This window comes from Muscardinus avellanarius (genome assembly GCF_963383645.1).
Source record: "Muscardinus avellanarius genome assembly, chromosome: 4".
Lineage (NCBI taxonomy): Eukaryota > Metazoa > Chordata > Mammalia > Rodentia > Gliridae > Muscardinus > Muscardinus avellanarius.
Window position 1 is genome coordinate 9769685 of NC_137789.1, and position 17098 is coordinate 9786782.

The 17098-nt window shown below is 46.9% G+C and overlaps 1 protein-coding gene across 1 annotated transcript in view; it reads right to left on the reverse strand.

The window, feature by feature from the left end:
- The window catches only part of TG (thyroglobulin), a gene marked incomplete at both ends in the record, with an annotated part of 221122 nt that overhangs the window by 113152 nt on the left and 90872 nt on the right, over positions 1–17098 (reverse strand). The window contains one exon of the mRNA XM_080694713.1: positions 10714–10776. Within this exon, the coding sequence (XP_080550839.1) occupies positions 10714–10776 (63 nt within the window). The remainder of the gene's footprint in view (positions 1–10713; positions 10777–17098) is intronic.

The window sequence follows — 17098 nt, forward strand, 5'->3', positions numbered from 1 at the left end:
GCATCTAAACTCCTCTTCCCTGAGGTCACAGTGCATGACCCCGGGTAGCTGGGCAAACTGCAGAAATTCTGAGATTCGTGCATGGATCAAGCCTGAATGACTTCAGGAACACTCACAGGGTGTCCACCAAGAGCATGACGCACTGGGGTGATCTTCCCAGCCGCACACAGCTAGCAAGCCAATCAGTCCAGCTCCGGGCTCTACCTTGGTGCTCTCTGCTACATTCTTCCCCAGCCATTGTCGTCCTAGGAATAGTTGTCACAGTGGCCAGGTGACAGTGGCTACAAGATGCCAGGTACTGTGCTAATCATTTTACATACAGGGATCCACCTCAATCTTAACCTAGGAAAGAATGTAATATGTGAATCCCACCTTAAAAAAAAAAAAAAACAACAGAGGCCCAGAGCAGTGATGTAACTTACCCTGGGTCATGTACAGAGTAGGACTAGAGACGGAATTAAACTGAGATCTATCCAATGCCAAAGTCTCTACACCCATAGCTTCTGCTGCCAAGCCCCTCTGCTTGCCTGTGGGTAAGCCGTCATGAAAACAGAATAAAAAGCCCCCAACTCTACTACATAACAGAGCCCCTGACCCCACTCAAAAGCCTGATTTAATAGACTACCAAAAAATATTTCCGAATCAGAGACAGTAAAGAAAAACTCAAAGGTCATTTAAACCAGTCCCTCATAGAAGAAGGGAATCATCACCACCCTTGAATATTTAAGTAGCTCTGTTACCCCAGAATAACCAAGGCCTTCCCTATACGTCTCATGATGTCAGCTACCACCCTGTCCTAGAGCCATCTCTCTGTTCCCCTGAGCCAGGCTCTTCTTACCCCCTGCAACTTGCACCTGGAGCAGAGGAAGGAACTTTGTTCTTGATAGGTCAAATTCAGCTCCTCCAAGGAGGTACAGAAATTCAGCCAAGACTCAACAGTTGGGAGTGGTGGTGGGAGTAGTAATGGTAAGGATTAATGAATGACCAAGGTATCATTAAAACAACAAATTTTAAGTAGCATTAGCCACTTGTAACATACTATCACTATCTTAGTCAATGATTAAAATTACAATCCAGAGAACTAAAGTGAATTTGCTAATGGATTAACCTCAGGGATGATATAATTCATACTCATGGCCTGGAGGGCCAGGAGGGGCATTCTGTCTATAACAGTTCTCCTAAATGTTTGTCAAATGGTCAACAGTCTGAATTCCTACTCTTAGAACTGAAATATTTCTGTTTGGCCCATTTGTTAAAAACGTGAAGATTCCTGAAAAGAATACCATAGGAAAATATTCATACTTTTTACCTTTGCATGAATTTCATCTTGTCGATCTCATTCGATTGACAGAGGCTCCCGCATGGCATTAGGAAACAAAATACTAAATAAACAAGGCCCTTTGACTCCATGCTAGTCTGCTCAGGTCAAGCTAATTCCTGGTGGGAAGGAAAGGGAAAGCCCTGCTTGCACCCCAAGGCTGGGCTCTGGGGTGGCTGTGCTGGTGGGAGTCGGGTGCTGAGAACAAGAAGTCAGTCATCTCTCAAGACTGAGCAGAGGCTGGTAACAGCTGGGTAGCACCCAAGGCCAGCGTTCCTACCTTGCAGTTTTGAGTAAGGTCATTTTTCATTATGTTGTTCCTGATTTATTTTAGGCTAATAAAATATCTTTTTAGTTGGCATATGTTGTTCTTGGCTCTATCTTCTTTAAGTTAATTTAGAAACTCTTTGCTAGATGGGTATAATACTGGTATGTTTGGGGAAGAAGTGACTATGGGAAATCCTATTTTTTCTAACTCCTAAAACTCTTGAGATCTAACAAGGATTTAAGACAGAATCATCCAGCAAGCATTTACCAAGTGCCTCTCAGGTTCTCTGCACAGCTGCACATGTTCTGTGCTACACAACTGTGGGTACAGCATTCACAAAGAGTACCTGTGAAATAATCCTCATAGAACTGGCAGTTCATGACCTCACTCAGCAATTCCAGCCCTTCTGATCTTTACCAAGGACAAGACAGAGCAATTTTATATACACAGCACTTTTTTCAAGCTTAATAACCATCTCTTTGAAGTAGGCACTATCTCCACTTATGAGTGAAACAATTGTGGCCCAAAAAGGTCCTTTAGATTCCCAAGATCACATATTCAAGAAGTGACAAAGAAGCCGGGATGCCTGACCCAGTATCAAAGTGGTTCTCAACCTCCCCCAGCCACCACCATCTGCTTGCTTATTCTCTTACTCATTCTTTCAACAAACATTAGTCGAACCACTATTAGCTTGGTCAATACTAACATAGGTCGAATGGAAACCTGTATCTACATATGTAAAAGCAACCAACTCTCCATAGGACTCTATTGAGCATCTACTGCGCACGAGGCATTGTGCTAAGTGTGAAGAATCCAAGCACAAATTACATCACTGCTTTTGAGATCACAGAATCTAAGCAGCAAGCAAATAAATCCCTCTGTCCGTCCAGTGACTGTGGAGTGAACACTGACTCCATGGGTGCTAGAAAACACCAGACAGTCTCCACAAGTAGAAAATGGGAAGATGTCACAGAGATGGGCTTTCTGAGGCCAATGAGGTGGAATGACTGAGACCCTGCTAGTGGGCCTTGGAGAAGATGCTCAGAGGCGCTCCAGAGAGGTGGCCTGCCCTGGGGCTCAGTGCAGAGGAGGGGCAAGCCTGCCTTCCCACTGCTGTAGCCCCAGTGCCTGGTGCCTGACACTCACTAAAATCTTATTGAATGAACCAGCCAGTGAAGGAGGGGACAGGCAACCAAGGCGAGGAAGCCATAGCTGGACCCAAACCCAGCATCCCCTTCTGCCTAGTGCCCACACTGGGGAAGGAATGAAGGCCCCAGGCCATGATCTCAGATTCCCCTTATCCCTTACACCTGCCTTCTCTGCGACCCTAGGGCACCAGCTGCATCTCTCTCCTTCTCAACCCCTGGGCCTCAGAAGGGCAGAGATATGAGCACCCAACGTGAGGTCTGACTGTAGGGTCTGGCCAGAGGAGACCAAGAACAAAAGACTGCAGTAATAGCAGGAAAGTAAAATGAAAATGCCTCTAACCACCCCCTTTCCCCCAGCCTCATAAATGTACCTGCTCTGGCCGAGCATCAAGCCCACCAATCAGAGGAATAGACGACTCCTTTGCTCTCCTTCCCCCAACACCTTATAAAAGCCCCTTGTCTGTAAGGAAGAGAGCTCCTAACATCCATGGCTCGCCTCAGTCAGTCCCCCTCCCAGGCTTTACTCCAATTAAAGAGCCTGTTCCAGGAGCTGGTTCTGGTCTGTGAATCTGTGTTCTCTTTATTCCCGGATCTCCTGACAAGAGGAGCAGTTGGGGGACGTGTGTGGCTGTGCCCACCCCTGCCAAGTACGGCAGTTGCAGCAAGCCAGGCAGCGCAGAGCCTGGGCTGGTGAGGATCCTGGCAGCACATCCTGGCTTGGGAGGCCAGTCACCCGGGCACTGGGCACTGCAGTGGGTAAGAAGCCCAGTCTCTCAGCGCTGTAGACAAGAGGGAGGAAGAGGGGTGTGCCAGGCATGGACCTAGACCTGGGATGACTTCTCAAGAAACAGAGACAGGGTACACAACGGGAGCTCCTTCCTAGGGTACACACATGCCTATGCACATAGACTCTGTCAGTACCTGGAAAGGAGACCTATGTTTTGTACAAACATTTAACAGTTTTGGAGTCAGTGCCTGCTCACCTGGCCTTCTAGTCAAGGATGAAAAGGCTTAAGCTCAGTGCTATGGGCTTTAAGGCGCCATCACCTGATGGCTCTGGCAGGAGGGGACAGCCCACTAGGAGGTTGTGGCAGGGCCCCAGCAATGTTCACAAGCACTGGTCCACCATTGGTGCAATCTCTAGTGACTATTTAAGTATATTGGCCTGAGAAAGAGACTGTGGTCTTCTTCTTGAGCCCCTTTAGGGCCCTCCTCAGGGCCCTCCTGGGCTGGAAGTCATGCCTTTACCAGGGCACCCCATACCAACGATGTCATCCCAGCATCAGTGTCCCTAGGGGCCACCAAGGCCTTCCCTGAGATGACATCTCAGCTCAACTTTCCCCCTGAACTACTGAGAGAATTCCCTAGAAAACCCAGCTGCATCCTGAACTCCCTCCCAGGGTCTGATTCCTGAGTAACCCAGGCAGTGGCAACTGCCATCCTTGGTGGGGAGACTCTAGGTCTGAATTTGGACTGAGTTTCAATGTAGCCCTAGCATTGTGGCGTTTTGTGGCCCTGGCCCCTCTCAGACTCATGCACACCTTGCAGGGTAGAGGGGAAGACTAAACTACAGCCAGCACTTGGTGCAGTTACTCAGTGCCAAAAAATTAAAATATAATTTTGTAGCTCTGCTGTGGCTGTCTATGAGTTGGGTGGGTCGCGTTCTCTCTTTGACTCAGTTTTTTCACCTGGAAAAAGACAGGTTTGGACTTGGGCATTCTGGCTGCCATTCCTTGAACGCTGGGCTCTGTGCTGGGCATTGCACCCCATTTACTGCCTACACGACCTACTGCACCATGGGACTTTCCACTATCATTTTCATTTGGCAGAGGCAGCAAACAGAGGCAGCTGGCAGCTCAAAGCCTGTGCCTTGCACCCTGAGGTTACATCGCTCCCCCAGTTAGGTGAAGTACATGCTCCCTGCCAGAGCTTACACTGCCTAGCACCTGAGGACTCAGCCTCCGGATCAATGAGAAATGTTGGTGGAGGAGATGGAGTGAGTCCCCGCTGCCTCTGGCACAGCCCACAGGACAGGGGGCAGCAGAGACTAAGTGGGCTCCCTCCTGTCTCTCACATGCCCATCAGACTGTCCCTGCAGCTACTGACATTTTTGTTCATCCCAAATTCAGAAGTTGTCCTTGTCACCAAACTCCAGGATGAGGATAGGAGAGGTGCCGAGAAGGAATGAGAGCCACCTTCTGTGAGACATCTCTCCTCTCCTTCGTCCATCTTGCACCTTCCCAGCACGGCACCTGCTGCACACATACATGGGGCTCTGCCTCAGAGCTGTGGCCATGTCCAGAGAGTAGAGTGAAGTCCCACAAGTAAGATGCTTGAAGCAGAAAGTACAAAAGCCGGGCGTGGTGGTGCACACTTGTAATCCCAGCATTTGGGAGACTGAGACAGGAGGATCGCGGTTCACGGACAGCTTCACTCACTTAGTGAGGCCTTTTGCAACTCAGTGAGACCCTGTTACAAAATAAAAGAATAAAATATAGGTACAGGGATGCAGCTTGGAGGTAGAATGCTCCTGAGTTCCATCCCCAGTACCACAGACAGACACACACACACACACACAAAAAAAAAAATTCTAAAATCAAATGTTCTATGCAATCCTCTGGTTTTTAGTGCAAATGCTGAATTTGTGCAGTGGCCTCTCTAAGAGAAGAGCCTCTACAGCAGAGGATGGAGGCAGCCGCGCTTGTCCTGGGATCACGTCCGTGAAGATCCAGCATTTGGGCCGCAGGCTCGGACCAGCCAGAGCCTATCACAGGAGCAACCCACACCGCAGGAGACAGATCATGTTGATCCTGAATAATGTCTTTTAATTGGTGGCTGTACTTTTTTTTTTTTTTTTGGCTAGGGAATAAACTCAGGGACATTCCATCTGCAAGCCCTATTTTGTTTGTGTTTTGAAGCAGGGTCACACTAGGGTAATGAGAGTCTCACGATTTGCTGAGGCTATCCTCAAACTTGCCATCCTCCTGCCTCAGCTTCCTCAGTACTGGGATTACAAACATATGCCACCAAATTTAGTAGCTTTATTTTAAGATGCAATGGGCATTTTTAAAAGAAAAATATCATTTTCACACATTTAAAGGTACACTCAAATTTTGCCCCAAGAGAGTAAAAGGTACATTACACACAAAAGACACAGCTGTGCTCAGAAAGCAGAAGTTACCCAGCAGCACCCTGCTCGTGGCCTGGTGGGAAAGCATTGGACAGATTTAAAGCCCACTGTTCAACTGCTTTCAGACCCTCAGTGATGCCTGGTTCCCAAGGCACCTGTATCCTCCTTGTCTAGTCTCCACCCCTGCTGGCCTGCTGTGATTCCAAACTCATTCCCTGTGCCTGTGTTCAGGTCCAAGCAGTTGCCTCTGCTAGGACCTCTCCTCTTGGCCATCTTTGTAGGCATGCCTGTCGCGGTGTGGTCACCATACCTCTGTGGCACTTTCCCTGCCTGCCTGCAGTGAATCGCACAGGGGTGGGGGGAAGTCTACCCTCCACAGCCTGGAACAGCTGCACCGTGCAAATGACTCGCTGTCCCGTGTCACTTCTTCCTGTCCCTTTCTCCCAGCTAGCCTGTAAGCTCCCACCTTTGCAATTGGAACGCCATCTTTGCAGGGCACTTTTTCTGGAATGTTAATGAATATTCAGAATCCAGTGTCTGAACATGGCCGACATATTCATTCGGCTGAAGGAGAGTGAAGTAGAATGATGGGATTTCCTTAACACCCTGCCCCACACTTGCCTGCCCCAGCTCTCTGTCACTTTGGGTTCACTCACCTACCCCGCGGGGGGGGCTTGCCGAGGTCTAGCTGCAACCAGTCCGAGGACTCACAGTGCACCTTTTCGCACCCTGTCTTGACTCAGGCTAATGCCTTTTCCTCTGCTCATCTTCTGCTTCATCCCCTGCTGTCCTGTTTGCCACACCCAGCTGCTTCCAGTGCCTCAAAGGTTCATGCTGCCTTGGGCTGCAGGCTTCTCTCCTCTCTCTGGGAAGACTCTCTGAAAGAAGCCCATCTGGCCAATTCCTACCACCTTCTAACCAGCTAATATGCCAGGAGCCTTCTCTGGAGCAATGGAAATGAAGCGCTTAGAATAGTTCTTAGCACAGGGCATGTGCTCAACGTGGACTCAGAAGATGTCAGTCCAAAATCCCTATTAGCCAACCAGATTAGCAGAAGCCTTTGCTCAAAGCACACTCGGACACTCTGAACGGGCAGTTTACACACACACACACACACACACACACACACACACACACACACACACCTCCCAGTGTAAAACAATCGAGGCTGAGAGATTAGTTCTCCATGAGGGTTTAGAATCTCAAGATGCTCTCTTCCAGAAAATCAGTCAAGCAATCTTACCTAACTCTGAGGCACCCAACTCTGAGGCACCCAGAACCAGGGGTTCAAATCCCTGCTTATTCAACCCATTGGGTCTTCGGGGTTTTTTTTATTTGCAAAACAAATTATGCTACTACCTAACATTTTGTGAGCACTGAATGATTTGATATTTAATAAAATACTTCATTTTCTCCCTGAGTAGAAAGTGGCTTACATGAGCACCATGCTTACATGTACACACACTCTGTATCCAACACACATCCATATACCCACACTGGAAGGTAGACTCACACCCTTCTGTGACTCACACTGAAGGAACACATCCCAACTCCTAATTCCAGTTTGGGAACTCCACACAGATGGGATGTCAGCTCTGACATCTCTCCTGCTCTTAAATACCACTTGTAAAAGGCACTTTAAAATGATGGTGGCGTCTGGCTGTGCCTAGGAGGCATCTGCTCAGATCCATGGACTGCGTGTGGAGGGAAATGTTCAGTGTTCCACTATCTTTTTCTTTTGTTGGCACTCCAAGTCTCAGTAATAAAAATGTTTAGCAAAAACAGAGTGATAGCATTGTAGAAACTACCCAAAGATGTTTATGCTTTGGTCTATACATCCTTAACCATATGTGGTTGATGTTTATATACCCAAGCGCTTCTTATCTACAAATTTAACATTTTTTAGTGATGATACTTATGGCCAGCAGGTGTGTGATGGAGAAAAATCCTTCTTCAGTTCACTGCTGCTACGGATACAGCTGGGACAACCATGAGAGACTAACTTGGCAATATAAATCTGAGTCTTAAAATATAAATTTCTCAAACCCCTCAGTTTCCACTTTGAAGAACCTGCCCAGAAAAATAATCCAGACTTCAGATGGGGCAGTGGGTACCAAGGTATTCCTTCATAGTGGTATTTTTATAATGCAGAAGAGTCATGAACCATCAAAGATCCAAGCACAGAGGAGAGTGTAAGTGACCTGGTGGAATGAGATGACATCACTGTAGGTCCCCTTGAGCTGTCCTCCCTGTCATCCCATCACTAGACCATGAGCAAGGTGAAAGGAGGGGTGTAGGAGAGTGAATGAATGAGTGAACCAATACACACATGTGTGCACACAAAGGGCAATGAGTTAGAGAGCCAGGTGACTATACATGATGCTACTAGGCAAAACCAACAAAAATGTGCAACACAATGAACAGAGAGATTTCAACTATGTCAGACTGTACTGAGGAAGGAAATAACCCAGCAGTGGATCAACTGACAGTGGTCACTTCTAAATAACTGTGCCTTTCCTTCTTTACTTCGGTATTGTTTGATTATATATATATATATATATATATATATATATATATATATATACTGGGGATTGAACCCAGAAGCATTATATGTCCAAGCCACACCCCCAGCCTAATTTTTTATTTCTTATTTGGAAACAGGTTCTCACTAGGTTTTTGAGAGCCTTGCAAAGTTGCCGAGGCTGGCTTTGAACCTGTGATCCGCCTGTCTCAGCCTCCCAAGTACTAGGATTACAAGTGTGCACCACCACGCTCATTTGATTTTTTTCCAACTAACAAATATCATAAGACCTTTCTTCAGAGATGTGTGTGAAGATCAAATTTTCAGTGCTAAGGTCAAAATGAGTCTTCATTAAATGTTTAAACATTTCTAAAAATAATGTATCATTATTTTCAATAAACATGGCAGGTTTATCTCCACCAACCCATACAAAATCAAGAAAAAGGATAAAAGAGTCTAAACTCATAAAGATAACAAGAAAAAAAGATATAAAGGAAGAGGAAGAAAATGATGAGAAGAGGGCAGTAGGAAATTTCAACAAAGCCTCATGTGAAAACAGGTCCACAGCGCTGTGGTAGGGACTCAGCAGAGGAATGAGCAGGTCCCGGCTGCAGGAGGGAGCACTGTCTTGCCCTGTGGCTCCAGGGCCCCAGATGCCCAGGAAGAAGAGGATCCATGCAAGAGAGGGGATGCAGAGGGCTAACCCAGGAGGAGATGTGGAAATCCCTGGACACAGGTGACAACTAGAACAGGAGGTTGCAGTTACACGGTAGGCTCTGCAGAGAACAGTACTGAATGACCATGACGACTGAGTATTTACCCTTACTTCATCTGGACATTACTATATTTTGAGGACAAAGGGGCATAAATGGAAAATAAATGATGAATCACAGAGTTGGGTCTTCATCTATTAGCTTTAATAGATACTTCTAAAATTGACGGGTCAAGGACCAGTGGGATCTACACATGCTTTAGACATCTGAAGGCCAGCATAGAAGGAGCAGATGACACAAAGTGGGGGCCTCTGGAGTGGGAACGGCAAGGAGAGGGAGGTAAGGCAGAGAACTGGGGTTTGTTTTTATTTAAAACCATGAGTCTTTGGACCATTTTGATTATTTCAGCTGTCTTTGTTCATATCCTTAATAAAATTCAAAATCAATTTTAGCCAAAGTCTGACTCAGACCTGTACCATCGTCTGTCAAGCCTGGGGTGTCCTGACCCCTCCTCAGGCCCAGGAGACCAGCAGCATAGCAAGGCTGATCTGCCAGTCCTGAGTGCCACCAGGGCCCTTAGCTATTACTGTGACACCCATGACCTGTTAACGATTACATCTGCCTCGCAATATTTCAGGATGATAGTACTTGACTGTATATGTAAAGTGCTTTGCACAGACATTCTGTATAGAATCCCCAGGAAAGAACTCACTGGATTCAGCTATTTTAACAGTGTGGCGCAAACTGAGAGCATCCATGGGTCGATGACATTTTACACTTTCAGCCACAGCTCTGGTGTTAAATAACCCCCTCTTACAGGAGCCCTGTTCAGCTCGTTAGCTGGGGCCATAATGACAGATGTCTAGGGCCCTCAGACATCATGTCACAGGCCAGGAATTAGCATCACATGGCCTGTTGGCTGAGCAGTGCCTGAAACCCAGCATGGACTTCTAATTTCCCAAAAGGGAAGCAGAAGAAGTTCTGGGTGAGTGAGAATAGGCTGGCCTCAGCCTTCCACCTCACCCCGCCCAGAGCACAGGGCGTCCCCACGGCGCCCACATTTGCCCACGTTCCTTCACCTTGTGGCCACTCAGAGCATGTCACAGCAATAGCTAAGGGCCATGGTGGCACTCAGGACTGGCAGACCCGGCCTTGCTGTGCTCCTGGGCTCCTGGGCTCCAGGCCATAAATTCATCCTTAGATGTCATCACCTTCCATGTCCTCAGTCACTGTGAGCCCAGCTAATAAAGAGCTTTCTCCTCTCACTTTGGGGCCACCAATGCTACTCTTCTTGACATTGCCCCAGGGCTGTGCAGACTGAGTCATCACCTAGAGTGGAGCAATCCTTAGAATAAAAGTAGGGGAAACTGGGTGGGAATATCACTCCAATCCAACTAAATAGGCCTAAGTCATATGATTTTTGTGAGTCAATCTATCTATGGAACAGGCACATTGGTAGTGTTTGCCCTGCCCATGTGTGTGGAGAGTCCACAGGAGCTGAGATTCATGCATGAGAGCTAAACCTCTGCACACAAGTCAAGGCAAGGAGAAGAAAGAAGAGAACAAAGACAAGACAGTACTGTCTCGAGAAGTATCAGGAAGACAGCAAACTTACCTTTCCCTGTGAGAGGTGGCAGGACAACTGAAGGGCAGAAACTAGGAGCAGCACTTCCATCAACTGAAAAGAGGATAAAAAAAAAAAACAGCTGTTTAGCTCATTTTTACCCTTCAGTGTATTTGAGTTCTGAAAATAGTAGCAGAGGCCCAACATGGCAGTAGAGAAATTGGACTCAGTGCAGACAGCCTGCACCAGTCTTCATCAGTCAGCATAGGCCAGGTTATGCCATTGTAACAAAGAATATCAAGTCTCAGTAGCTGAGGTCATCATTGGGCCTTCTTCCTCCACTACCTCCCACTCCAGAGGGCCAGGCTCTGCTATGTACCAACCTCCCTCAAGTCCCTGCAAAAGAATGTGCCATCCTGCCCCAGGATTCAACCACTGCCATGTGGGACAAAGGGAAAATATACCTTTCCATCTTGCTCTTACAGCTCTGTCTAGAAGTAACACACATCTTTCTCACTCCTAGGCCATTGGCCAAAGCCAGGAATGTGATCAGAAAAGAGGGAATTATGTTCAGGGAAGGTAGAGCCAGAAGCATGTGGCTACCAACACCATGCCTGCTGCCATGTCTAACTGATTCTGTGAGCCTGGACAGGACACATAAGCTCTGCAGTTTCCACATCTGCAGGGAACAGGGAGATAGTACTGCCCACCTCAGCAGCACTGTGAGACTGGCAAAGGTAACAACATGTGACATTTGGCTCTGTCCTGGGCACAGAGCTCAAGCCTGCATTGCACAAGGAAACCTAGATGTTGGAGGCAGGCGGACCTGGATTTGGACTCCACGTACCACACAGAAATAGGGCAGGGTGATCAGTCCTCTAACTTTCTCTGCACTCAGCCTCATAAAATGAGGATGATTAATGATAATAATTAAACAAGGATGATATAAGAAATAAATGAAGCCAAGAATGGTGGTGCACGCTTGTAATCCCAGCATTTGGGAGGTTGATACAGGAAGATCGCAGTTCATGACAGCCTCAGCTACTTAGTGAGGCCCTTTGGAACTCAGTGAGACCCTGTTTCAAAATAAAGAATTAAAAATATGGCTTGGAGGTAGCTCAGAGATAGAATGCCTCTGGGTTCCATCCCCAGTACCACACACAAAAAAAGAATTAAACAAGAAGTCACTTGCACCCAGTAGGTAGTTCCTAATCTCTAATTCTCTTCTTCCCCTTTTTTTCCTCTTCCCTTACTGAACAAATCCAGATCTTCAAAGCCTTCTTGCTCTTTTCTCTTCCAATGGCCCCAACTAGGACTGCATTCTGTATCTCTTGTGCTCACTGAGCTGTGGTGAAGTGTGTTCAGTGATCAAGAGCAAGGGCTCTGGGGCCAGCATCCCAGGGCAAGGTTGGTCTGACCACACTTCTGCTGCATGCTGTGGGGCAAAGCACTTACCTTCTCTTTCTTTGCTTTCCTTGTCTATAAAATAGAAGCTAGTAGCACCTATCTCAGGGTTGCAATGTTCCTAGATAATGATGTATGCATAGTGCTTGGCATATAGTAAAGTCCTCATAACAGCCCTTGCACTTATAGCCCTTTTCCAATGACACATTCTTATCATTGTCTCTTGTCCCTGTTTGCTCCCATGAAAAGCCTCAGCCTCAAGTCATGCTCTATTCTGATCCCCCACCTCCCTGGTGGTTCCCCTCACCTCCCCCTGCCTCCACCCTTGTTCACTTTGGTCATGCATGTCGGGATCAACACTATGGTGTGAATGTTCCCTCCAAGTCTCATGTTAAATTGAATTACCACTGTGGCCATCTCTGGAGATGGGATCTTCAAGGGGTGAGTAGTCATGTGGGTAAAGCCTCACAAATAGATCTGTGTCATCTCTGGGGGCGTGGACCAGTGGTCTCGGGAGCAGCTCTGTTGCAAAGGTGCACGTCTTCTGGTCTTCTGCCAGAAGACGTGCACCTGCCATGCCTTCTCCCTTTTACCACAGGATGCCCACCACCAAGTGACCCCTTAGCAATAAGGTACTCCCCAGAGGTTAGTATTTTGTTTCCCAGCCTCCAGCACGTGGAGAAACAAACTTATCTTCCTTATAAATGACCTAGGTTGTGGTATTTTGTTTTACCTGCCTTAAACAAAGATACCCAGCATCTCGGGGTTCAAGAGCCTTCATCTGCATTGTGTCTTTTCCTGGGTTGAATTTTCCTGGCCGCATTGCATCTTTTCCTGGAAGTTCCTGCCACTGTGACTCAAGGCATTGATTCTCCAACTTGAGCAGACACCAGAATCAGTTAGAGGCATTAGCATCACACTCTACTGGTCCCAGCCCAGAGTGTCTGATTCTACAGGAGTAGGAGGCTTCTATGTGACATTTCTAACAGGTTCCCTGCTAATGCAGATGCTCCTGACCCAGGTCCACACTTGGAGGACCACTGAGCTACAGCTTCTGCCAGCTCATATCCTGTGAGCTCCATGCATAATACAATTACTAATAACTTTTCCCACATGTCACTCCCCCCTGCCCCAGCCAGCATTTGACACTTGTTACCCTACTTTGTTGTAACTTGTTTGTCTAAGTGCCTATCTTCCCTGGAAGAGATTATCAGAATAAGTATCCCAAGAGTGTGCTCTTCAGAGAAAAACTTAACTATCTATATTGAGGGCATTCAAATGTCCATGCCCTTAAACCTAAGGAATTCTGCTCCTAGAAATCTATTCTGAAATTCAAAGCAAGCTGGTTCTGCAAATAAAACATGCGCAATGCTAACAGTAGCCTGGGCACACAGCAACACCTAAGGCCAAGAGAACAGGCGAACGAGGTTGGGCCTACTGCGGGAAGAACTAGTGGACATTCCACACCCCACAGTTAGCGGAGTGCCCGCAGTTCTGCTGTGATTGCTTTACCTTCAGTTCTCTTACTGTCAATAATTTAAAAAAAAATAGAGGTCTCAGCAGCTGTCAGCAGCCTGAGAGTGGGTCCTTCATGGTACAGCACTGAGCTGAGCCCCTAGGGCTCATCAGCTGCTCTGGCAATCAGGGCAATGAAAACCTCAACAGCTCCAGATTCTGGGAGGTGAACTCCCCGGGGTCCCTCTCTTATAGCCCTGCTAAGGCCTTGGGGACCTTGTTCAGCTAATTCACCTATACTGATGGATACAAATGAATGTGACCTTTTGGGACTCTACAGTGGGGTACCAGAGCCAGCATGCATGGGCTCCTAGCGGCCAGTTGTGTGAGCTGGGTCCCCACTCTGCCTTCAACAGCATCAAGTTGACAGTGTTAAATCAGCCCTAGTGAGAGTATACACAGCAGAAAAATGGCATGCACTTATGATATTGTTATTTATCTTTAAATACATAAGCTGTGCATGGCACTGCATGCTTGTAATCCTAGTACTTGGGAGGCTGAGACAGGATAATAGGTTTGAGGCCAGTGTTAGCAGCTTAGCAAGACATGGGACCTAGTGTTGATAGTCTCATAGCAATCATTTAGAATAGATGTCAACATGCTAAATAATCAACCAGGGATTTGAAGCAAGGCCAAAGTCTATTATTACTATTCTTAATCAAAATTCCTTGGAAAAGTGTATGTCGCCTGTGTGAACAGTGGCTGAGAAGAGGCAGTGGGTCCTGTCTGTGGTTCAGGGCTGGTGCCCAGCAGCCTCTCCTCTGGGCAGTCTTTCCTGCACCCATAGAAACCATGCCTTATCCTTATGCAGGTGATCAACCGACACAGAAATAAGGAGGGGGGGGGTAACAACAATGTCTGCTGATATGCTGGAATATTCCAACAGGGTACCATGTAGCTTTGTCTACTAGGGAAAATAGAGTTAAGGACCACACCAAGCTTGCAGAACCCAGCCAATGAGTGTTCTTGGCACAAAATATATCACGAGCCAAAAGAAGATTTCCTACTGGTCAACATGACCCTTGGGAGAATGGCCTGATTTATTAAGGCAGTCTTATGAAATAAGAGTTCCTTCCCCTGTTTGGGCCTTAGGAAATGATACAGAGACTCTAGGCTTACCCCAGCCCCACCTGATGAAGACCACTAAAGGGAGAAGGCCTTGCCTGGTCTGATAGAGGGCCGTGCTATACCATGTTGATGCTGCCTCCAACCTTGACCTCCTCCCAGGGAGACACAGACCTGCCCATACCAGAACAGCCATAGGCACCACATGGCAAGGTGCATTCTACCCAGGGTCATGGATGGAAGGATGAGACTGGTGCCTCTGTAATGTATTGTTTCCTTTCCCCTTGCACCTGGACACTGAAAGCAGTAGCACATGGTGTGGAAGGTGCCTTCTCAGCCAGCTCCTTGCCAAAGGCCAAGGAGCAGCAGGAGGCGACCCTTGAAGACAGAAATGGGCTGGATAAGGATTTCTACTCAAGACATCCATGACCCCCAAGCTTAATTAATTTCCTGTTCCCAAAGCACTTTTTGTCTAAGACTCACTCTGGAATACAGCCCATTGTACTATAGATACTCCTATGTGCTCATGTTGTCCTCTCTATGGTGCTAGTATCCAAGAAAACAACCAAATTCTATTAATCTTCTATACCTCAATGCCTAGGACAGGGCATAGCTCAGTGTAGCTCAACAAAGTTTCAAAGTGTATAGCCTTATTCTGTAAGAGACTCCAACACTAGGAAGGTTTATTTATTTAGAGTCTATAACTCCTTCTTAGAATGTGAGCTGGCGTACAGGTGAGAGAGAGGGAGAGAGACAGAGACAGAGACAGAGACAGAGACAGAGACCTGGGTCCCAATTCTATCTCTCTCACTTACCTGCTATGCTATGTTGGATAAGTGTTTAGACTTCCTTGGACCTCTATTGCTTTATCTGACATAGATGTGAGGTTAAATGAGATAATGCTTGCATGATACATGGCACCCATGTGAACTAGCCCCATGAACACTAGAGGCAATGTTTTTTTGAGTGAGAGCCTTACAATGGATTTGAATCACCTGCCCTATTTTAGTTTCTGCTCAATACTCCTGAGTCCCCAGCCTGATCCCACAGAGAACACTCTGGAAAAAGTTAGTGGTCTGGAAAGTCAGATGAAAAGCAGCAGAACAGCTGGAAGAAGTTAGGACAGCGAGCACCTTGGGCTCTTTTCCCTGCCAACTCCTATCAAGATGTCGTAACACTCTGGTCTTATTTCTATTATATTTCTAAACATGAATTACTGCTTATGTTTCTTTCTACTTGAGTCTTCCATGAGTCATATAAAAGTGGAAAATGACATTTTTCAGACTCTGGTGGGTGAGGAGATGAGATGAGAGATGGGGTCGGGAGGCTCTGAGGGTGCGTGCACAGCTGGGAAGGAATATGAATGCCCGGTGCTGGCCCTGGGGCACTCAGGATCCAGGCCCTAGGCCAACCCTCTCTTCGCTCTGCCTCTGTGAGTTAAAGCAGGGAGACTGCTATATACAGAACGTTCTTCCAAAATAGGAACTCATGGAAGCTGTGTCATTAAACAACTTTGATATTTTTTCCAAAATAATTCAAGATGTTAAAATTTTACAAAAGCCAATAGACTAAACACAAATCAAGTCACAGGATGCTGAAAGTAGAAAACAGCAAGAAGATTCCAGTCAACCTGGTAATAAATCACTCCCAAAGAGTTGGCCAGGAGGTACAGGGATGCACAGACTCGTGAGGAGGGTCAGGACCACCTTCTACCCAGGAGCCCCAGGTGCACCTTTCAGTTCAAACATAGCACTGAAAGTAGTGGTGACCCCACAGTGGGTTGGCGTGTTAGTTCACTAAGTCTAAGTCTTTTTCTTCCTCTCCTTCAATTGATTAATCAGTTGCCTGTTAGACAATTGGGTTGGGGAAACCAGTCAGATGAAGCATCTGAATATTTCAGTATCCACTCACTTAAAGACCTTCCTGGCGACAGTATCCTAAAGAGAAAAAGTAGAAGTGCAGGCTGTCAGATCTGGGTTTGCAACTGGACTCTGCTTCTGGTTTGGGTCAAGCATCTTCAGCTTTGTATGCCTGCCACACTCTCCTTATCTTACAGTGGAGGAGCCAATGCCTCTGCTGTAGGGAGTTATGAGTAGTGAGCAATATGACCCTTGTAAGTCTAGCACCTGTCTGACCCACAACAGGCACATACTATATTCTGGGGAATCATCCCTCCAGCCCCCGGTACACCCAGGTTTGTTGGCACTGTCATGCAAACTCTCCATCCTCCACTGAGCCATAGGTACACTCAGCCCAACATGGGCCAAACACTGTTTCTTAACTTAAATCAACCCACAGGGAGCAGATCAGTGGCCATTGACACACTGATGAAGCCAGTGACTTGTTCTATGGAGTTTCATCCATTATCCCTTTCCTGAGATCTACTTGGCCATCTTTCTATTGATTCAATGAGAAGAATACCAATACATTTCTTTTCTGCTTGAATTAATAG